Raw genomic sequence first — 23,545 nt, 5'->3', positions numbered from 1 at the left:
TCATCCATCAGGCCTAATGATTAAGCTGCTGCCCTGCTCATCTGAGGCCCCGCTTCATATTTCCTTGAGCTGAAAACTGGCGTTAGCGGAGTACCAGGAGAGCATGCTTCAGGAGCAGAACAAACTGAGGCATATTCTTTATACAAGTTGAAGTTCTCTGATACCTACTTAACCTTTCTTCATTAATTTTACCCTGACCAATGTCAGTAGCCTGTTGATATATGTGGTGTGTAGCTGCGGATAGACAATATTTTGTGCCAAAACTTAAAATGTTTAAAAGTGGCTGATCGCCAAGTACATCACTTACTGTGTGCTAAACCTCTCTCCTAAACAATGATTGTCCTATCATAGCTTAGAAGATCTGTCAAGCTTTGGATTCCTTGTCATACTGAAGTGGTGTACATGGGACAGAGAAAAAGTATCTTCTTATGGTGTTTTTACCACCTTTCTGAAATCAAAAACACGAGAGCAAAAGCATTAAAATGTGTTTGTCTGCGCTAACGCAAGCTGTTAGTGGCTTTGGTACTTAATTCTGACTGCATAGGACATGTGGCCTTGGCCTCAGTCTTATGCCATGATGTGCATATTTTAAGACCTTTTTTCATATGTTTACTGTTTTTTCTAACAAGTCAGTTGGAGACATTAAGAGTCAGCTGCAGATGGAGTTTTTGATGTACTAATGGAGTCAGTGTTAATTAGCTAGCTAGCTACAGATCTTATTCATTTTAACAACAAGGAAGTGCTCTAACCCACTTGTTTTGTCTTCAAATTTTCTGTCTACTTCAGAAGAGGGAATGTGTCATGCTGCAGAGGTGGATATCTGCTTCTTATGATCTCCATTCTAGCTAATATCTGACTTCACAATATAACATACAGCATTAAGAGCTGTAGTAGCTGGATGAAGAGAGACTTTTTTCTACAGCTGTCCGACAAACGTCGACTACAATTTACGTAGCGGTGCTAATTAGATCAGTTCACACTGTGTGGGAAGAATTTCCCAGTGGGGTTTTCCAACGTGATCTCGTGGGATGGCATATAAATAGGCACGTCCTGATTTTGCCAAGTGGTTGTTGTCCTGAGACAAACATTTAGTTTGATAGCCCTGGGACAACAACTGTCTCAGCCAGTTAACATTTGTGATGTCATCACAGAGAGCCATGCTGCTGATGCCTGAAAAATTAAAAAAAATAAAACAAAAGGAGGTTGAAGGCTGTGCAAAGATGCACAAATTACAAGGTGCTACGTCTAACATGAAAGTTTTTACATTTACTTCTTAGTTTACTCTAGTCTGCTACCACACCTTTTAACACTTTTCAATTGTATTTTTAATGTCTTTTAACATTGCCTTATGTTGCTTTCTTGATGCCTTTTAGGCTCTATGTAAAGCACTTTGAATTGCCTTGTTGTTGAAATGTGCTATACAAATAAACTCGCCTTGCCTTACAGCTTTTTTATTATGAATATATTAAAATGCATATTTGCTTTTCAGATTAGCATTTTGCCACCATGGTAGCTCACCTATGTAAGCTAGCATTAGCTTACATAGGTGAGCTAACAGTTAGCCAGGTTGCTACCAGCCAAAACTGATGAGCATCGCTATATTGAGCATTGAGCATTGCTATATTTCTGGCAAAATCACCTTATATGGAAAGGAAAGTCATATTATATTGACGTCATCTGAAATGTGTCACTTCCCCTGTCACTCAAATGTAACTGTAGGTCATTTTTGGCAACTGAATTTACAACCTACATGACATGAAATGACACGTGAAAAGCAAAAATGTATAGTCATAACACGCGAAATGACTTAAGAAATTGCTGTGTTATTCATATGCCATTTGGTGGTGGTACCAGGCTGGGTTTTCCCATTCAAGATGAAGTCATGAAGCATCAATGGCAGACATCTGGTATGCTGTCATTATCAGGTTTACCGAGTTCTTGGTTTGAAATGGTGAGAAGTCTGTTATGGGAATCGGAGAAACCATAATTAAAGCTTGTGGGGTGGCCATTGACATCATCCAGTTATGTATCATGCCTCAAACAGGATGCTGTGGAGTAGCAACTGAGATAATTTAGAATGTTAATCCCTTTTAAGACCAATTTGAAAGGAATTAATGGGTGATAGGTCTATGTTGTAGTTGTCTACAAGCCAATAATGATGCCTGTTTTTTGAAATGCATGCTTTTGCATACATCATCTGGAGTTTAGTGAAGTATATGCCAAGTAGGTGTTTGTGTCTGCCTTTGAACCTAGTGGATTCATCGTATCACAGTCATCATTGTACAAGACAAGTGGAATTGCCAAGCTCTTAGAAAAAATGTCTCGTGACCTTTATCTCCATGCTTGAAGTCTTGCAGTCCATCAGTCTTACTGACAGTTTCGCCACTCAAATACCTCCTGTAGAGTACCAGGAGACCTACAAATTTGTGACAGGTTCGAAAGAGGTACTTCTTGAAAGCCTAACAGGTATGTGGTTCGCTGTCCCAGTCACACTGTCTATGTGATGCACATATTAGAGAAACATCCTGGAAATGGCAGACATGACTTCTCAAATTCGTTAAACTTTCACTTCTGCAGCTTCACTGTGCCTAAGTCTCTGGAAAACTGATGATTATCTGATTTTTCTTTGATATCTAAAGCAATTATATCCCATCATTGTGAAGCTTAAACAGTTACAATGAAAAGCTCTTTGTAGTCATTTTCAGACTTCAGTCTAGTGCCAATTATTGGGTTGAGGCTTGCAGTGGTGACAAGATATAAAAGTTTAAAGTCTTTTTCATTCATTTCTTTCTCAAGACAGCAACATTAATGAATTATTTTGTACACAGTGTGTAGTAAGATGAACAGCATAAAACAGGTATGTCCAGTGGAAAAAGAAACCCTATAAATCTTAATCTTTATTAATGTATGCATATACCATAAAATCACTGATTACTTTAGTAATGATTGCTTTATTACAAGCCTTAAACATCAAAGATTGAGTACAATCTGTAAACAGAGGAGGCCCAGATGAAGATAAAGTTGGCTTTAAGTGTGTATAAAAAAGACAAAGCTATTGAGGAAAAATATGATGAAAGTAATATTTCATAAATTAAATAAAAGATTGAGCTGCAGTGACAGTTATCCCTTGGTGTGAAAAAAAAATAATTTTATGTGTTGATATAAAAGAAAGCAACACTATGATATAATTTGATATGATATAAAAATATGTGTGTCAAGTCATACAAGGTGTTAAAGCACTATGTTGAAAATTTGTTCTTTGTCCATAATTTTCTTTTAAAAAGTTGGATGTGAAGATACAATTATTTGCAAAATAAATTTATCTGAAAACTACACAGGCCGACAGCTGTTGCCAGAGGCAGCAATACAAGCAACATTTTGTAATCACAGCAAAATGAAATGTATCCATAAGTGTCAGAAATGACTGTGCTCTATGACTTGTAGCACTGCCTGTCTCCATTTTCATCATCTACATTTCTTCAGTATGTACGAAAGCTTATACTCATGTTTTTTTGTAATGGTTTTGTCTACATGTAAAGGTGAGTTTCACAAATGTTTGTCATGCAGCAGTGACAAACATTTGTGAAGTGATGTGACAATAATTATCAATTCTTTTCTGGAACAAACGGTAAAACCATCCCTATCATGGTGCATGTCCCTGAGCAGGACAAGACCCCATGCCAACAGGTTCTGGCACCTACAAGAGAAAAACTGGTAGGCCCTTCTGCTAAATAATTAGCATAAAGTTAGCATACTGATTGCTGCTGAGTGAAGAGAACCTAAACTGCCAAAAACAATTGTATAATCATGTATGCAATCATTTTTCAGAAGTCTGGTTTGTACAATGGTTTGAAACTACATTATTCTTAACTTACCCCTTTAAGCCTAAGTCTAAAAGTGGGCATCTGGGCATGGCTCACTATTTATTACTGTAAAATAATGATCCGTTATACTATTGTCATGTTCTACATATCTTTTTTTGTAGCACAAGATTAGCTTTCAATTAGTTACTGAACTCTGCTATACAATATAATTGATGAAAGTGTGTAAAGATGAAAAAACTCAAACGGAAATTATTTTTTCACAATTTTACTTTGGAAAATTTGGATAAAAATGAGAAAACTCATGCATGCTGTCTTGCTTACTGCTGGAATTTGACTAGTTTACAATGTTCAGCCTTCATCATGCATCACAGCAGTTCCATATACAGTATATACATTCAGAAGCTGCCTCATTTATCCAATCTGACGGCCACAGAAATTAGTTCAACTGATGAATGAAACAGCATGTTTAAACAGCCTACATATTTCCATCTAGCTTAGTAAGTGACAACCATTTGAAATAAAACATAGCCCAACAATATGAACTCAGAGAAAATGAACAAATAAGTTTATTTTGAAGTCTCTTTAGTCTTTCTTGCTTTCCGTTCTGGTTCTGTGCCCTCTTTTTTCAGCATGTTTTTTGTTCTTATTTCTCAATTCAGTGCTTGTGATACTTATAGTAGAAGTTCCAGTCTAGCTGCACACACATGGGTACATAACAAGCCAGACATTTCCATGATGTACTCCTCTTGCATACAGCACACTGCTGGTGCCCCATGCTGGCCCTCTGGGACTTGTCTCCCACCTGGCTTATAGGGACAAAGAGGTGGTTGGAGCTCTTTTCAAGGGGGCTGGAGTCTAGTAGAACTTTCAGCTCTCTGCGGAGAGCTTCTCCTGGAAGCCCTGATGTGTCATGTGCCTTTCCTGCTTCATTGCACTCTGGAGAACATAGCTGTTGGCCAGGGCCATGTCCACAAAGTCATGAAAAAGTGTTCTGTACCATATTCCGATCTTCCTTTGAATAGTCTGTGTTCCCAGCATCTGGTAAAAGGTGTCGACACCTATCATGTATTTGCTGTAGTGAACGACAGGTGTTCTCATGCTGGCCATCCTGTGTTCTGCACCATCTCATGACAGTCTCCCCTGAGTATACTGTGTGCACTGTTGAGCATACAAAAACCTCCCTAGTGTCCATCCACTTGACAAAAAGATAGGCTGCTGTCTCAAATCCACCTTATTGAGGCCCTTGGAGATTTGCTGCAAATAATATTTTTCTTTGTGGAAGAGACCCAAACTCGTCCTTCCCTTTATGTGCCACAAGCACCAAATCCCAGCTGAGTGAGGTATATGAAGATGACAGGACTTCTGCAAAAGTTGTCACAATATATTGTGTACCCAGAGAGTTTGACTTGGCAATGTAGATTCTGAAGTCACGCATATGGCCATTGACATCTGCCAGAACAAACAGTTTGATCCCTCACTTTGTTGGCTTGGCCATCATGCACTGCTTTATCACAACTCTTGCCTTTATGGAAACCATCCTCTTATCAACCGAGATATCTTGTCTGTGATGGTAGGTTGACAGGCATCAGTTTTGTATTTGTTCATACAGAGGTTTCACTCTGTGGATATGATCAAATTTGTCTGTGCCCTTTCCCTGATTATTTGGTGCATCTTCAGCTGCGTCACTCATATGGAGGGTGTAGGAAACGGCCAGGAAGCAGTTTCTGGGCATGACATTGGATGGAAAAGCCACATGAAAGATGTTTCTCTTCCTCCAAAAGTCTGGTCTTGGTAGTTCTTCTGGGTGAACATCCAGACTGAAGATCTCCAGGGGACTTGGATTTTTGCCTTTTAAAGGGGCCATATTATGCTTTTTGTGATTTTCTGTTTTTTATATACTGGTCAAAGCTCCAAACCTTGAGGTATGTAGAAATGCTCCCTGTAAGTCAAAAGCCAGGGCTTCAACCTGCTCTGAAGGCTTTGTTTGCAATGTCTTTTTTTCTGCCTTGCTTAAGGTCATTTATGGGCATGCGCCAATACCATAGCCTTAGTCACTAAGGTTGTTGCCAAGGTTTTTCCATGTGTTTTTTGTGTTGTTCACTCTTAATACTTCAGATTGGATTTCAACTCAAACATGTACAGATGTACAGTACCAGTCAAAAGTTTCGACACACCCTCCCATCCACTTGAATGAGAAGATGAAACTTTTTACTGGTACTGTGTTTGAGAAGTTGACATTTTGAGTAAAGAATGAGAAAAAGTAGTGAAATCCTACTACCATATTTTGTTTCATGGTTTGTTGATGTGGCCTCCTGAGCGTGCGGAAGTTGGCCGTGATGCAGCTTCCAGAAGTTGACCAATTAAACAGAGTGGGCTCATCATGATGGGACACTAAAGAGAGAAGAGGTAAAATGGCCTGTTTCAGACAGAGGCTGAAGTGAGGGGCTGCATAAAGAGCCAGTATATGATAGATAAGGTGTTTTTTTTAACAGTAAACCATGCATATTAAAAGTACTAGCAGCTACTTTAATGTTGATTCATACATTCTGCTTTCATACATTCATACTGCTTTTATCAGTTAATGTAATAAGAGAGTTGATTCTGCTGCCTGTTTTATAAAATCCAACAAACACAAGCATTGAACGACAGGACATTAAGTCAGGAATCTCATATAATTGTTGTAAATATGTATGTAAAGCGTTTTGCTAAATACCCATTTATTCAACAGTTAGCATCAATGAATATTGAAGATACAGAGAAGGAGTGCTGGTCTGATTATTACTGTGGTTGTTAGAGTTTCTTTTTAACCTTTTACGGTAGACTGATCTGATATGGGAAGATCGATCTCCTCAACACCTTAAAATTGCCTCTTTCACAGTATGTCTTAGCTTATTAAACTGATTTTGTGCATAAGAGATGATGGTTGAGATATTAAATGAATTAAAATGGTGTTAGAAGGCAGAACAAGTCCCACATTTCTCTCTGCATGTTTGACCTTGTGCTGACTTTGGTCTTTATGTAAATATGACAGAATTCACTTACAGACAAACTTACAGACAAACAACGAAACACAACAAGCTGTTCTGCTAGTGTTAGCCTAGGTCTTACAAACACAAATCAGTAACACTGTCAAAGTAGGTAGGTAGTAGTAGTTTGAATGAACGTCCTGTTATCGCCTCTTGTTCTACCAGTGCACCGTGTGTGCTGTGCTGGGCATAAAATTACCAGATAGACGGGCAAAGCAAACTTTATGGTCAGGAAATTGCCAAACTGTTAGAGTGCTGGCTGCATAGGTCATAGTGCTGCCACAAAAATGGAGCCCTTAATGTTTCTCTTGTTGCTAAGAACAAAAGAACAAATAATTTAGTCATCTGTTTAAAGTCAAAGTCTATAGCAATTCTGGCATGCAACAAAAGCATTGCTTCACTGACTTCTTTGCGTTGAAGTATTCATGTCTGTTTCACATCTGACATGTGACCCCCTAGTTGGGTGTGGGCTGTTATGTGACAGTAGCGTGTTGGGAAGTGATGCAGAGCATGGTGCACCCCTGTGGTCTGGTGGTTAAAGCGCAGGCCACAACATCCGCAGTTCAATTCCTGCAGCGCACCTTTGTTGCTTGTCGTTCCCCATCTCTCTCTGCCCTCATTTACTGCCTGCAGCAGCCTCTAGATGGCAGTGCCAGAATGAAGTTTTAAGATTGACAGGTGGTTGGAACGGTGTGTTTCATTTTACTCAAAACTGAATTTTGCTTCACTTGAATGCTCAGACCTTAACTGACCCAACCACTTGTCTCCATTTAGCCCGGAAAGATCCAAAAAATCACCAAGTCCTCTCATTTTGCCTCTGTTAATTATTTTACAGAGTTAAGAGCTGAGCTGCTTTGATGCCAGGAGATGTCTTTCTTTCTCTCTCCTTGCATGAATACTCTAGTGATTCCAGTCTTCTCTTACTCCCACTCTACTCTCTCCCCCTATTAGTCACTGCCGCAATCTGCCCTGCAGTGGTGTTACAAGTCCCACTAAAGCCAATTAAGGCAGCCAGAAACAAATTCATAATTTGGCAAAATGGCACTTAAATTGAAATTGTTAAAAGATATATGCGAATCTAAACCCCGCTGATGAGTTCATGCTCTTCTCCATCCCCCTGAGGAGAAGGAGAAGAGCGTACTCCCACTCATACCCAAATTGATGTGCACTCACATGTCAGCATAAACGCATGCAAACGCACGGACATAAACAGAACTCATTCGGGCACACAAATTAGTTTACACACCCAATCACACAAGGCTACATGACACACGTACAATTGTGCACTTTCTAACACACAACCACACACGCACAAACACACAGCTGTAGGCTGAGCTGGCAGGTATAGAGCTCTAACTTTTAAAAACCCCATGTCTGATAAATTATTAAACCAAAACATAATGCAACTCTACTTCAATGGTGTCAAGAAAGACAGTTGGATGAACACATAGCAAAACAGCTCAGGGCTTCTTTACTGCAATAACACGAATTTACCACACTCCTTTATTGTTATTACCTTCTTGTTTTTTAAGTTTTACTCTTTTCACACTTTCTTTTCTACTTTCCCATATGCTGCTCTCTCCTGACAGTTTTTTTTCCCCTTTCTGCTTGTTATCATAGTGGCTACTGTATCCCTGTCTTCACTAACGCACACTTTCACAACAGTGCTGAAGATGGAGAAGATAAAAAATTGATTGGCATTACCATTTAATCAATAGACAGACTTGAAAATGTGATGTGGCTTCTCCCGGGGTGCTGTTGATGGAGAGGAGTTAGATGTTTGAGCAAGAGGGGAGAAGCCTCAGAGACCTGGAGATATGGGCCAACACACACACACACACACACACAGAGGCCTGACTACACAGTAAACTGTATGGTAGAGTCTGTGTGTGTGTGTGTGTGTGTGTGTGTGTGTGTGTGTGTGTGTCTACACTGTCCTTTGAAATAAAGTATCTCTACTGAGAGTCAAAAAGAGGAGTTATCAGGCTCGGATGATTGGCAGGCAGAGGAGAGGGGAGGTTTTCATTGTGTTTGCTGGGGATTAAAGATGAATGTGAGAGAGATCTCACTCCCTAGAGACCCAATCTGTGTGCATGTATTGTGTGTGTGTGTGTGTGTGTGTGTGTGTGTGTGTGTGTGTGTGTGTGTGTGTGTGTGTGTGTGTGTGTGTGTGAGTGCTTGTCCTCTTGCCACCTCCATTTCTGTCACATCCGATCACAGCCCATCAAACCAACTGAAAGCTGAATTGACAGAACTGTTTAATAAACACACACACGCACAGACAAAGGTAGAACACTATAAAGAGACAATATGATCCACCACTCCACCAGAGCTCTCCACCAGCTCCTCATTTCTACAGTAATGAAGCTTCATTCTTGTCTGACCCTCCAGCATAGGCATATGATTGGAGCCAAACCTGAGAAGGATATAATGTCATAGATGACTATCGGCACCCTGAAGGATTCCTTCAACTTTTTCAGGAAAACTTCATAGGAAAACTGACTTATCATATCCTAAATAGGATAGGAGACCTGAAGGATACTGTCTATTTGTCTCTAGTCCTTTATATATATGAAAGAAAAATGAGAGAGGAGAAGGCAAAGGACAACATTTTTATTTATTTATTTATTTATTCATCAAAACTTAAAGTCAGAATGTGAATATTTAGTTTTTTTCTCCCAATAGTGTTGTGTGCTACATCAATACATTGCACATCTAGACTGTATTTGACAAGTTTAAGTATGTTTCTGACTACTTCCATGTCATTGCCATGATATTAACTGCCAATGCAAATGTGTTTCCAGTGGACATCTACACTTAAGACTGTGAATGTGTCTGGGTTGTAACTGGTCATACACTAAATGCATGGCCAGTTTAACCCACAAGCAGGGCCCAGGGCAAACATTAGCAGTGGATCCCCTTTGGCCCTCTGTTTGTGGTAATTTGGTTAAACCCTAATTTATTTAGCAGCGTACACTATGTCAGTGCTGACACAGGGCACTGTCACAAGACAGAGACAAAGCAGGCCTTATCTTTTACGTTGATGCTATGCCTTAGTGGTACCCATTCCCATCAAAAATGGAAATTCAAATGACCATAAACCAGCTGGCATACAGTGAATAAGAATCACCATTATTCGCCAAGTATGTTTTAACACACAAGGAATTTGACTCCGGTTTCCAGTGGCTCTCAACGTACTCACATAAAATATACCAAAAGATACACATACAGAAGACATACAGCTAAACAAGCTGTATGTCTTCTGAGACGTACAGAGATAAGCAGACATAAACATCTAGCTATTATGTACAGGCATGTAGGAGGAAAAAGAAGAAAAAATGCATATACATATATTAGAAAATAAATAAAATAAGTATATACACACACAGCGATGGACAACAACATACATACAATTTCTATATACTGTAAACTATGTACAGTAGTGCAAATAGTATGGTTAATGTAAAAAGTTACATTCGGTGTATACAATGGGTTATATACAGTAGATACAGTATATACACATTTTTGTCCGTTATGTACAATCATTTGCTGCAGTTTTTACATGTTTATTGCGCGATTTGAATATAAACTGAATGTGATTTGCATATATGATTAGTTGATGTATTGGTAGTACATGGTTATTGTACATGGATTGTTAACTGTCATCACGTCTGATTTAAATGTTCATAAGTGCAATGGCATGTGGGAAGAAGCTGTGTCAGGTTGTTTTGGTGCACAGTGTTGTGTAGCGCCTACTAGAAGGGAGAAGTTATATGAATGTGAATATGAGGCCACTGAGAGCCTGGGAATAATCCAGCCATTAAAAGTGGTTGCACTATTTGTCCTCTAAACAACTGGTAGTGTGTGGGTTATCTAATGTAAAGTGTAGCCACACAAATATGTCTAACTAACTTTTTTAATCTACCAACTAGCCTTCAAACTGGTTTACACACTTTGGAAGGCATTGGTCAGCTACTTCACGACAGTCTTGCTAGTGAGAATAAGCTCATACTACACATCACTATAGAGTAGCGAAGCCTTGGCAGCCGTTGCTATGGAGAAGAAGCTATGGGCGCCCGTCATTTATGGTGCACATGACTGAATTTTAAGATCTTGCCAAAATTCACATTGGGTAGTTAACTTCTACCCAAAAATCTTTATGTATTTTCTAATGCAGATGTTTATCTTGTGTACTGATGATTTAACCAGGAGAGTTTCATGTTGATCCAAGCCATAAAAGTCCTGAAAACTGTGAGTCATTTTTCTATGGGAAAAATGAATGGGATTTTTACCTCCAGAACCAAGGGAAAAAGCTCTTCCCACATCGCAATTCTATAGGCCTTTTTCACACCAGTGACATTTTGACTTATAGTGGGAAGTATTCCAATTAACCATGACAGTGTGACAGTGAGTCAGCATGTATAATACCAGGACCCTGAAACTGAAGCAGCTAAATGGAATTCAGCCGTCATTCATTTCATTATTTACACCTGTGCTTTTCCTACTGTGACATGCCAAAATGTCTTCTGTAAAAAAGACTTTGCCAGGGATTCACTGCACTTCACTTCACTCCCCCCCCCCCCCCCCCCCCCCCCCCCAAAGTTGACTTGATGTGATTTGGTGTCTGTACACAAGCACACAGTCCTGAGCAGAGCTCTAATCAGGCAACATAAGTGGACACACCTGCGTCTTTACCATTTAAGATCAATCCAAAATTGTAAGCCATATTTCTTACTGCTTTTGTAACAGTTGCTGCGTAGGCTGAAATTGTACTTATCTTTTGTGATGCAACACGTTTTATTTTAGTATTGCTTAAGTTGTAAGTTAGTCACCTCTCATGGCACAGTAAGCTGACGGTACTAGCATTCAGTACATGTGTTATCCCTGACAAATGTTAATGCCAAGCGTTATGTAGAGCAAATGATCCAGCGGGGACACATGGTTGATTTTGTTGTCTGTGTTCTCATCACTTAAAAATCTGGGACGATCTCCCAAAAAACCTGCTATATTCTTCACCTCCTGTTGCAGCCCATACTTCAACAGACTCTATATCACTCTTTGAGTAAGCAGGAGCACCATATGTTTCCCAGTAGCACAAGGAACATTTGGTTCCTTTAATGGCACTCCTCTCCATTTTTCCCTTTCTCTGATGTTCTCCCTCCTCTATCCTTTCTTCTCTTCCTCCTTCTTTTCTCCTCTGTCATTTCTCACAACCCCAGCTTTCCCTTACACCTCATCTCATTTCCTCCACTGATCTCCCTCCCCTCTTCTTTACTCTACTTTTCTTCTCCATTGATCTTGCTCCTGTCTTCTCTACTTTCATCTTCACCTCCTGTCCTTCTGAACTTTGTCTCCTCTTCCATCCACTCTGCCACCTGTTCGCCTCCTTCCTCCATCTTCCTTCTCTCATTAATTTTCCATGCTGTTTCCTAATTTCCTACTTCCACCACTCTCCTCCTTTCCTCCACCTCCTCCTCACTTTCCAGGTCAGGGGATTCCTGACCTCTATGTATTACAGAAACCCTCAATAGGAGATACAGTATGGCACATGAATATTCACACTATGTTCTACGTGCTGAACACACTATAGCTTTGCACTCTGTTCAGCTTTTATTACACTTTTTCTCTGTTCCTGTCATTTTTTTGTGATGCCTGTATGAAAAACAGGTGTAGTTGTTTGACTGCTGCAACGTGAGGACGTGTAAGGATTCTGCATAGGTCGATTTATTCTGAAAGACCTGCTATTGTTTTGCTGACACACACATCCAAACCCCACTGAGACAGGCTTTTATACAAACACAGCAATTTGGAACCACTTGGCCTGGAAGCTGTGCAGTGAGAATTAAGGTTGAGTGACTTACTGAAGGGCATGGCAGCAATTCAGCACCTGGTCGAAAAACTATGAACATCCAGTTTCTACAAAGTACAGACACAAAATACAGAAGAAATGTCATGTGCACACCGCAAATGTCAGCCTGTGTGTGCGTGTTCTTTCCACCGTAGGGTCACAAAAAGGTCAAATTAAAATTTTACAAGAGAAAACATAAAGCAACATCCTAGCAAAACATTGTAGCATGTTCACAGAGCATATCAAAGGCTAATGCAGACTGTGACTGACATTCAAAATGCAAATAATCAGAAAATAACTAAATTACTTATAGTTTCTTTTTTTTCAATTTAGCTATTTCAATGACTAGCCCAGGTTCACAATGCACAACTGTCATTTTTGGACTTGAAATTGACTTTCTTGATAATCATCCAATATAACTTTATGATAATGAGTCTCTGCATCCATTTAGAAGTAAAAAATATATTAAAATTCTATATCAAGTAATTTGACTCATATCCTTAACTTGCAATGCACAAACAAAATGGGAAACACAAAGGAGTTATTATTAATGCAACAGGAAACTGGGTGGTTTTGGTGGACAAAGGCCTGTAGCGCCTCCCAGAGGGCAGAGGTTGAAACAGACACTGAGCAGGTGGGTCAGATTTAATTCTACTATGATTTTGGAGGATCTGTTGACAATGAGCCGTAGTTTTTTGCGCCCTTGAATGTTCAGGCTGCCGTACCAAACTGTTGGACTTTCAGTGTTGGCTGTATAAAACCGTAGGAGGACTCTGTGTTTCACTTTGAATTTCTTAAGTTGTCCAAGGAAGAATAGTCTCTGCTGGGCTTTTTAGTAATGCGGTCTGAGTTAATAATCCATTTGAGTGTGTTGCTTATATGTGTGCAAAGAAATGTATGGGTTATGAGATATATGTGGGGCATTTGGTGGGCTGCAGTAAATAAGTACATTTACTCAAGTACTGTACTTAAGTACAATTTACAGGTACTTCACTGGAGAATTTCCATTTTATGCTACTTTATACTTCCACTTCACTGCATTTCATAGGGTAATATTGTTCTTGCAGTGTGTAGTCAGGATCACATTTTAGATGTCTATGAGTTGTTAGCAGCTGCACCAAATAGTGACAGTTTTCCCTCTAAACTTCTCACATGGTTTAATTTCCATAAATGTTCAAATAATCCAATGGCACTTGTGCAAATTTACTGCTGCTATGTAACGAAGTAATAAAATTGTGGTAATTGTACATGAAAAAAACATAATGATATTATAGAGATGTAACTGCGCTGGTACTTGTTTGGCTTCAGTACACAACTTTCTTCAGTTGTGTACTCCCTGTGAACCAAATTATTGTTGGATTAGACTGATACACTTGAATTAAACCTACATCATCTGTTAGGTCTGTTTCTTATCCTGTACACAACAGATTATAAAGACAGTTTTCCAATAGTAAAATCATAGTCAGTCTAGAGTTGCACACACTCTTTGTGTAATTTCCAATAACATTTTCTGATAATTACCATCAGAATTACTAAGAAAGCAGCTAATTAAACAATTATTAGTGAAGTAGCAAGATTCCAAAGAAATTAATAAGGGCAGTGTTCAACTCTACCTCACTCAAAACTGTACAATACACTGTTTTTATTAGACAATTTCTCATATCAATGCAATGACAGTTTTTTTTTTGTAATTGTGTTGATTTATTCAACATGCTCTCTTTTTTCTGTCTAAGATGAAAAAAATGTATTGAAATTATTTATTCAAGTTCAGCATCCTGACATATTTTTGTGTTATGCTCACTTTTTGTCTGCTGTTAACTGCAATTTTAGCAAAAAAATCGACTTAACTTCACACACACAGGAATGCAAAACTGATCCTAGCAAAGTGTTTGATACTTACTGCAGCTTCTCCTGTTATTTACATTTACTGTAAATGAATATGGACAAAGAAGAGTCACTGCTGGCATGCAGAGTGCACTTTAGATGACTGGAAAACTGGGCTTTCTGCTTGTTTGATAGATAACAAACAAACATAAAGAGTAAATCTTGCCGTCAGAGATGGCTGTCACTGCAGTAACACACAAACACACACAAAGTGCATGCTCCTGTGCTCTGTAATAAACACAAGCTATACAACAATCTGTCAATCTGCTGCTGTCTATATTGGTTTTTGACCCCCATGAAGCACACACACACACACATACACACACACACGCACACACAGACCATCTGCTGCAGTAATGATCATGGCTGAGTAGCACCATTTGCAGTATCAATCTTCCAGGGTACATATGTCATGCAATGCTATGCAGAGACAGCAGGCGCGGGGGCGAGCCTTTATGGTCGCCAAAGTGTGAATTAATTAGCACCACGTCTGAGGGTTCTCATTCACTTCTCCCCAATATGTCACGCTCTATGATCTAACAAGGCCTCGAGCAGATAAAAAGCACAAGCTGAAGCAAAGTCACTCTCCAGCACATCCTTAAATTGTCCTCCAGAACAGGAGTTTCTTCTCTGAATTGCTATTATTTTTATCTCCTGGGAATGTATTCAAGGACATGAATATAAAAGCAAAACTGTCCCACATCAATTTAGTTTTTGGTGTACAGGTTCTATCGAGCACTATCTTCATCTGAAGATGATAATGAGCCATTATTCAGTGTTGTCATCCTGAATTGTGAGTAATGGAGGTTTAAGTCTGTGTTTATCCAAATAAAGCTTTGCCAATTATGGATGTTCATAATTGCTTGTCTCTAGGAGAAAGAATTTTTCTCTGATTTTGTTTCGTGTCAGTAAAATCAAGACACACACACACACACACACACACACACACACACACACATGAAGTGTGCTCGGTGAGAAGTACTGCCGGTGGGACCATCTGTTATTAAAGCTCAGGCTCGTTGAAGCAGGGAAAAGATGTCTTCCAGAAACGAGCTCCTTGCATGTCGCCTGTCTGTAAATATTAGTCCTGGCACTGGCCATGGGTGCTGGCTGTGTGTGAGTTCTTGCATGAACAGCAGTGTGTGTGAGGGTTTTTTTTGTTTTGTTTTGTTTTTGTATTAATGAATATAAAGGCTTTGCAGTTGTGTCAGACTAGCAACCATATCTGGGAACATCATGAATTGCGGGTGTGCACAAAAAAAGTATAAAGGGCCCTAGAAGATAAGGTTTACAGGAGTGTTTGGCTTAAAGTCACAGTGAAACAGACGTTAGAGTGTCTTTAGCTTCTGTACTGTGGTGTGTTTCCTTATGAAACTATGTGTGCGGTGTACAATCACAAGAGGAGTTTAAACTAAATCCTTCAGATTTGATCGGACCACTAAAAGGCGGGTGTGGATTAGTGAACACAGTGCGATACAGAGCTGTAGAGGACCAAGCAACAACCACCAAAGCTTGAGGTTGAAGCCTATGTGGAAATACCTTAAACCTGCAGTGTGGAACTTTTACATATAAATGAAAGTCAGTCACATTCAAGCCCTTGCCAAATGAGTTCACACAATGCTGATTGGCTGGATGAATGCATACTGCGCATGCTCTATGGGCAGAGCGCACCCGGGACTTCCGCCAGCCAAGCCAGCTAAGTTCTGGTTAGCTCTCTGCTAACTTAAATTGGGATAAAAAAAAAATTAATCGTGCGACTCTTCTAGATTTTCCAAATGTTATCAGACTGAAGGGATCAAATTCTGATAGTTGATTTAGTCATTTCGCAGGGGTCGTGACGCTCAGAACAATTATCCACCGTTTTACAGCCAACAGTAGCGACGGAGTCGGCTACGGTGGAGCCTATGACGTAAGCAATTGTCAAGAGTGTTTTTGTAATTACTCTCACTGCCAGAAGAGGGAGACAAAAGTCCCGCACACCAGCTTTAAAGGGCAGCGCCACACATGGCCGCTAGAAATGAATAAGGATGGAATGGAAAAGACAACATTTTTGCCCACTGATATTCCAACACACACCTCTCTCTATGGTATTGCTCTGCTAGGTATTCCGACCCACAAGCAGGTACATGCGATTGTATATGATGGGTGTGGTTAGCTTGTTGCCCAAAGTCACATTTGACAGATACATTTACACAGTTCAAGATCAGTCATCAAACATAAAATGTTTTACAGGAGGAGAAAAGATACAAATTTTAATATAAAAATACTCACATTTGGCATATAACAAGAGATAACTGAACAATTAACACAACACAAAGATACAAGATTACTGGGAAAATGTCTTTTTAATTTCATAGTGTTTTTTATATACCAACTCCTAACACATTGCACATTACCTATGAAGGGTACTTTATGTGAAGGCTGCATATAAATACATACATTAAAAGAGCTATTGAAAATGTAAGTATTTTAAGCATAGAAACAGCACAGACATTGAAATGTATGACAGCAGTGGAAAGAATGAAATGCATTTTCTCTCCTTTTGATTAATGACTGAGTGTCAGTTATAGTGGTGTAAATTGCTTTATGCTTTTCAACTTAAACTTAAGTGATTAAAATATCTAAGTCAAGTCAAGTAAAACTTTATATAGCACGTTTCATACACAGGGCAACACAAATTGCCTTACATAAAGTGAATACAATCACAACACAATCATAGACGAGAATCAGTGCAGAAAATACAAATGTCAAAATATACAAAACACGTATAAAAAACTCTCGGGTCCTCAGGTAGGGTGTCCCATCTACTTGGGGCATAAATACAAAAGGCAGCCTCCTGTGCTTTAGAGTTAGTATGAGGGATGGTTAAAAGACCACTGCCTGTGGACCTGAGAGTTCTTGCTGGTTTGTATCTAATTAGCATGTATTTTATATACTGAGGTGCAAGGCCATTTAGAGCTTTGTATACAAGTAGCAGAATTTCAAAATCGATTCTAGTTGTGACGGGGAGCCAAGGGGAGCCAAAGCTTGGTGTTTTGAATAAAAACTTGAGAAAGACTTGAGGTTCAAACAAGTGTAGAGCAATAGCTGTAACAAAATGACATTGACATAAGATCAATGCATTAAGCTCAACAAAAATGCCGAACACCCTTACTCTCAACACATCCTCATAATGAAACGTCCACATAGGTCAATTGTACCTTCACTCCAGGATGACTCATAGGAACGTTTCCAGAACAATCCATGAGAGCGTTTTCTAATATGCTGCCTCTATCAGCAGTAATCATAAAAGATAATTATGCATTATGGTCTGACAACATTGTGGTCCGGTTAGGTTTAGGCACAAAGCCACTTAGTTAGGGTGTAGTGTGGGTTAAAGTTACTTCTTTAAAGTTATGCAACCTTCATCATCATGGCAATTGTAAACAGAAGTTATGTTTTTTAAAAAAATGTCCTGACTCACGGTTAGAAACATGACGGTTGGGGTTAGAAACGATAAGCAAACAGCAGTGTCCTGCAACAAATTCCAAAGTCCACTTTTTGCCATCTATCTATCTGGCCATCCACCCAAACCACTTCCTCCTAATATGATAATTTGTCACCTTATATTGACATCATCTGAACTGTGTCACTTCCCCCGGTCATTATTATTACTGCTGCTAGATGGGGTAAACGTAACTACAGGTCGTTGCCAGCTGAATTTTTAACCTATACTGTCGTTTTTCTTGTGAGGAAAGGCTGTTACTCCCTAAAATGATGTCTGGTTGTTTTATATTTCCTCAGTTTTTCATCTTTTGTACAGTTCATTGTGCTCTGCTGTGAGCAGCTATCATACTGTATAGCCGCTAGCTGAAACCAAGTTCAGCTCTAGCCCACAGCTTTTTATTTATTCCTTCTGCTCCAATACCCTGAGTCGACTTCATCCCTGCTTCAATCACCAAATCGTATTATTTGATTGGGAGAATTACAAGAGAGAAAGTTGTGTAGGGTGAACAGTACAGCTATCTGACGACTTTGAAAGTCATGTAGTGTGTGCTTGGCATAAGGTGTAGAGATGGACTGGATGAGGGGAGTTGGGTTTGTGCTTGGCTGGGAGCATCAGGAGAACACCTGTGTATCAGAGGATGCTGAGAAATGGCCTGAGCATCAACTCATGAACTGGCGTGGTGTCTGACTTCCCGTTGTTATTCAGTTGTTTGGTTTTCCTTTGGTTTTCATCTACTCTGAAGAAGAGATTTTAATAAAACTTGAACTCTGAGCCAGATTGGCGAGGCTGTGCAACAGTTTGGGATTGCCATGGAAACAGCATGTCAGTGGAAGCAGCAGGTCAGGGCCCCGGTGTACTTCAGATCATTGGAGTAGGATAAGCCTATCTACCCTACTATCTATTGAGACTTCTTAATCTTAATTGGACCCAATGGCTCAAATTTTGATAACGCAAAGAGTCATTTCCAAATGTGTGGCTCTCTATTTATTTTTTTCATTGTTTTACAGGCATTTTTTTGTAATGATTATGTGTAGAAAAAGGTCAGGTGCATCACATGACCTGCAGTTCTATACCACTATGCCAAAATCTCCACACAGCTTAGTGTTGTTCCCAGGGGATTGGACATACTCTCAGTCAGGTTTTCCAGCGTTGGTAAGCACTTCCTAATTTCCATTGCAAATGATGTCTGCAGAACATACAAAAAAATCCATAAAAAAACTGTTACAAAACCATAGATGAGGATGTTATATTCAGTTGTAGCAGTATCATATCTCCCACTTGCATTTTCCACTAGAAGCGCCTCTGCCTCTGGTTGCAGCTTCTAATGAGTATTATTGTGAAAGCTTCATATAGCCCTTCAAAGACATAGAGTATATAACAACGCTGGCTTCATCGAGCTGTTTTTTTGTCTTTCAGTTGACTTTTATGTTAATGTTCTTTACAGATTTATTCAGACATGACAGGACATTCACACACAGTGCTGCAAACTCGCAATATTTGGCACCTGTGGAGCAAAGAACAGAGAGAGAACAGCACAGAGTTGAAAATGTTATGAGTCTCACTGCATCACTGATGGATTTTAAAACTTATTTTGCTGTTGAAGCCTTAATTAATGACCATCACTTGTCCCCACTCTTCTTCTGCTGCCTGTTTTGTAAAGTCAGGCATGCACAAGTACTGAATGACAGGATGTTAAGTTGCCAAATGAAAATGTAAAATATAATCATGGTGGCTATCCTGAAGGTTGATTAAAACTTCTTTTACTTTTACTTAATTGGGTGCTCATTTAGACATGAGACTGACATGTTAATGTAAAGGGGTCATGTCTGAAAGGGGTTACAGATTGCCACCTCATCTCACAGCTTGTTGGCAGGACAGCTTAAATTTACTCATCACATGAGCTCAGTGCAGCCTAGCACATTTTGTCTCCAGCTTTGCTGCTAAACATTCACTGATTCAGTGACTTTAGAGTTTGAGTTCATGTGAGTTCACCTGCGGTAGCTGCTCAGGTATTGCATACATTTGCACAAACTGGAAATGTGACTCCTCTGGAAAGGAACACCAGAAGATTGCTCCCAGTGAAGACATGCCTTATCAAACACTGTGTGTTTAAAATATAATATGGCCTCAGGTAACACTCGATCAGTAATAGCAGAGGAGCATTTACTTCTATGAAAATATTTTAGAGTACCACTTTATCACTAAAGAAACTCTGCATGTGTACTTAAATGTTTGTTTATGCACTAGAACACAAAAAAAGAAACTGAGCACTACCCCTCCCGCTCCTACTGTACTTTAACCATGCTGCATCTATTCATGTGCTGTCGTTACATAACTTAACTACATGGTTTATTCATGAGACCTATTTTGGCCCAGAGAACTGGGCGTCCTGAATCAGAGGAGAATCTCTCCGTCTCTCTGTGGGCCTCCGGGGAAAACAGGCAGGCAGGCGAATGAGATCGCCGTCTCGGACAGAATTACCACTTCACTGAGAGAGAAAGAGAAAATGATCTCTGTCACCTGCTCTGCCTCTTTCATCCATCCATCTGACCGTCATCATTTCATTTTCCTGCCTGTGTACATGCGCCTGTGGGCATGTGTGTAGATGAGTCTGTGTAAATGTTGCACTATTCTGAAGGTAATGCTGCCACTCCGGATGTCTACATGCATGTATTTATGTAGACCGACACTGTATGATGCTACAAATCTGGATAGTACAGGAGTTGGCTGAGAGGCTGTGTCAGTTGTGCGTCACTGAGAATACACTGTAGCTTCCCTGAGAGAGAGTTAGCTAGCATGTCACAGCAGAGCCCTCTGCTGTTTGAAGCACCAACAACTCCACATGTCCTCTATTATAGTTTTCCAGGTTTGATTTCAGCTGTACAGTAAGTCTGTCAATCATATTTAGGTTCAAAATCCACTATTTGCGTGGTGGTTATCAAAATGCTAAATCCTGTGAATATCTGAAGATCATATCTGTAACACTTGAAAGGAAGTGATTGCCTTCATGCTTGTCTTTTTTTCATCTCACTCTCAGACATACAATATTATCACATACACAGATGCAGATTTCCCCATTTTCTTTCTTTTTGTCACCTCTTGAATATGCAAAAATAGTGTAAATTTGCTCACTTTACTGTAAACAACAAGAAAGAAGAAGAAGAGAGTGAACAGATAGGTCTTCATGATCATATGAACCATATGAACCTTTTCTGGATTTCAGAAACTTTACCTTTGTTTCTGGCATTTTCAGTTGTCTTTTCCTCATCTGCATTGCTCCTTTACAATTTTAATTCAAATGTCAGAGTTGTGCATTAGTAAATACAAAGAACATGTTGTCAACATATTGATATACAACAGATATATCTTAACTAGTAGAAATGAAGTGAAAAATTACTGAAACGCAGGTAAAACATTCTTACATTTAATGATTATCTTATCCAACTGTAATAACAACATTAATTTAAACATAGATGGACCATTTAAATAGTACTTTGGTGAATACTTTCCCCCATTATTCATCATGCTGTCATTCTTACATTCAAATTAAATGTGATACTCATCTCCAAGACAGTTATCGTTACAAAGATTACAGACCCTCTGGTTCCTGTCCAAGCCATTTACATCTTGTAGTGACCTTGGGGATTCTGGTGTTGCTAACCTTGAAGTTATAAAAAGCCTGTCTGTAATTTCTGTTTTCATGCAATATAAACTTTCCCAATCTAAACTCCTGTTTCAATTTAACATGAGGATCACACGCTGACTTTGCTGAATTCATCACTGGACTAATTTGCCTGATCATCATCGTTCTTCAGATGGGGTGAAAGCACAAACTGTTCTTGGGTCTGTTTGGTTGAAAAGGGCCTAAAGAGAGCAAAAACATCTATCAAGGAGAATGTTCTCACACCAAGTTAGATTAGAGCAGTGTTGCAAGTGTTTTCTGTAATGAATGTTTCGATACACCAAATTGAAACTGACACAACAAGTTTGTCGATCAACGGATCATTAATTAAAAAAAAAAAAACCCACAATCTGTTAATTTGTTTTGTTTGTGTTAGGCTAATATGTAAAATGAGGAAACTGATTTTCCAAGGTTTTCCTCCCATAGCAAAATTCAAAGTTGAATTAATGTAATGATCACCTGACACCTAATTTGACTTAATACCCCGCTTTTATTATCAGAATTATGATCAGTAATTAGTTGTATTCCATCAGTAAGACCACATAAGAGTGCAAAACATATCTATGCTTCAATTACTTTAAAACTCTATTGTTGAGTGGCACTGACTGGTCTTCGCACATACCTGTCTCCATAGAGATCCCTGCAAAGACTTCCTCACAACTCTCCCTGTCTGACTCAGGTTCATCTGCCTGTTAAAAATGCATGAAACAGACATCATTTGGACTGTCTGACGTGAGCATCAAATATTGTTGTATTCATTAAATTCATGATGAATAGTCCACACTTGACATAAGCAAATATATATGTGGTGTATTATGCAACATACTTGTCATTCATTCTGTTTTTTGCAATGCAGTAAATGACTTGAATGAAGTAGTCCAACCTGAACATATAAATGATGTATTGTGCTCTAATTTACTTCACAGTCACATAATAACATTCAGTAGTGCACACACCTCTGACTGCATCTGTGCTGGTTCCTGCTCCCTCCTCCTTCATCCTTTTCCCTCTCTTGTTCAGAGCCATGTTCACCTGTTTGTTCACATCGTCGAGTAAGTATTTAATAAATCATTTTTATTGCTAGGCTGGCTATCAAATATTATATGCCTTATAGGATATAATGTGAAAAAGAACTGATGAATAGTCTAGAGGAAAATGATCAAATGTGCATGTTTAAGTTGATGACCATTTTTTTAAAAGCTTTAGGGAAATTTAGAGTAAACTTCTCTAAATATTTGTGCACTGAGTCTGACCATTAAACCTTAGAAGTAGTCAAACCTGCAGCAGGACTCTAGCAGCCTGGGGTTTGTTCTTTAGTTAGTTCATTTAGCTAGTTCACAGCACATAGCATGTAAGCATGACAAAGCACCTGCTCCCTGCTCACTCTTCTTTGATGTTTCTGCCTCTTTCCCACTGGCCTCATCATCACCTGCAGACTGCTTAAATAAATCTATTATCTTATCACACTTTGCGGCGTCAGCCAGCTGAGCCTTTTTCTTTTTTTTTGCACACTGCACCACTGACCACTCGTTTTCTCTTTCTGTCCATGTTTCAGCAACAAATGCTAGATACTTTTAACGAGAGCTAGATACAAAATGCCCGAGTGCTAGATACTTTCAGTTTCATCTGTGATGGCCACTGCTACCTGCTATTACAGATCACACCAGCCGTGTTGCTGCAGCTAAGACGACCTATTGAATATCTGTATAGGCCATATAATGCTGGGGTTGGGAAACAAAGACCGGCCCTCACAATCAAATTCCCAAACTTCCTTAGGGCCAGTCCATGCCTGAA

General features: G+C 39.3%; 1 protein-coding gene across 5 annotated transcripts in view; it reads left to right on the top strand.

The window, feature by feature from the left end:
- LOC122989583 (inactive N-acetylated-alpha-linked acidic dipeptidase-like protein 2) overlaps positions 1-23,545 on the top strand; it is a 583,517-nt gene that overhangs the window by 501,854 nt on the left and 58,118 nt on the right. The window contains exon 17 of one of the 5 annotated variants that reach the window (XM_044362566.1): positions 22,386-23,216. The exons of the other annotated variants lie outside the window; for them this stretch is intronic. Coding sequence (XP_044218501.1) covers positions 22,386-22,457 — 72 coding nt within the window. The 3' untranslated portion in view covers positions 22,458-23,216. Of the gene's footprint in view, positions 1-22,385; positions 23,217-23,545 lie in introns of those variants that run through there. 5 annotated transcript variants of the gene reach the window in all.

This window comes from Thunnus albacares, chromosome 9 (genome assembly GCF_914725855.1).
Source record: "Thunnus albacares chromosome 9, fThuAlb1.1, whole genome shotgun sequence".
Lineage (NCBI taxonomy): Eukaryota > Metazoa > Chordata > Actinopteri > Scombriformes > Scombridae > Thunnus > Thunnus albacares.
The sequence above is the reverse complement of the archived record's forward strand: the minus strand, read 5'-3'. Positions and strand labels throughout refer to the sequence as shown.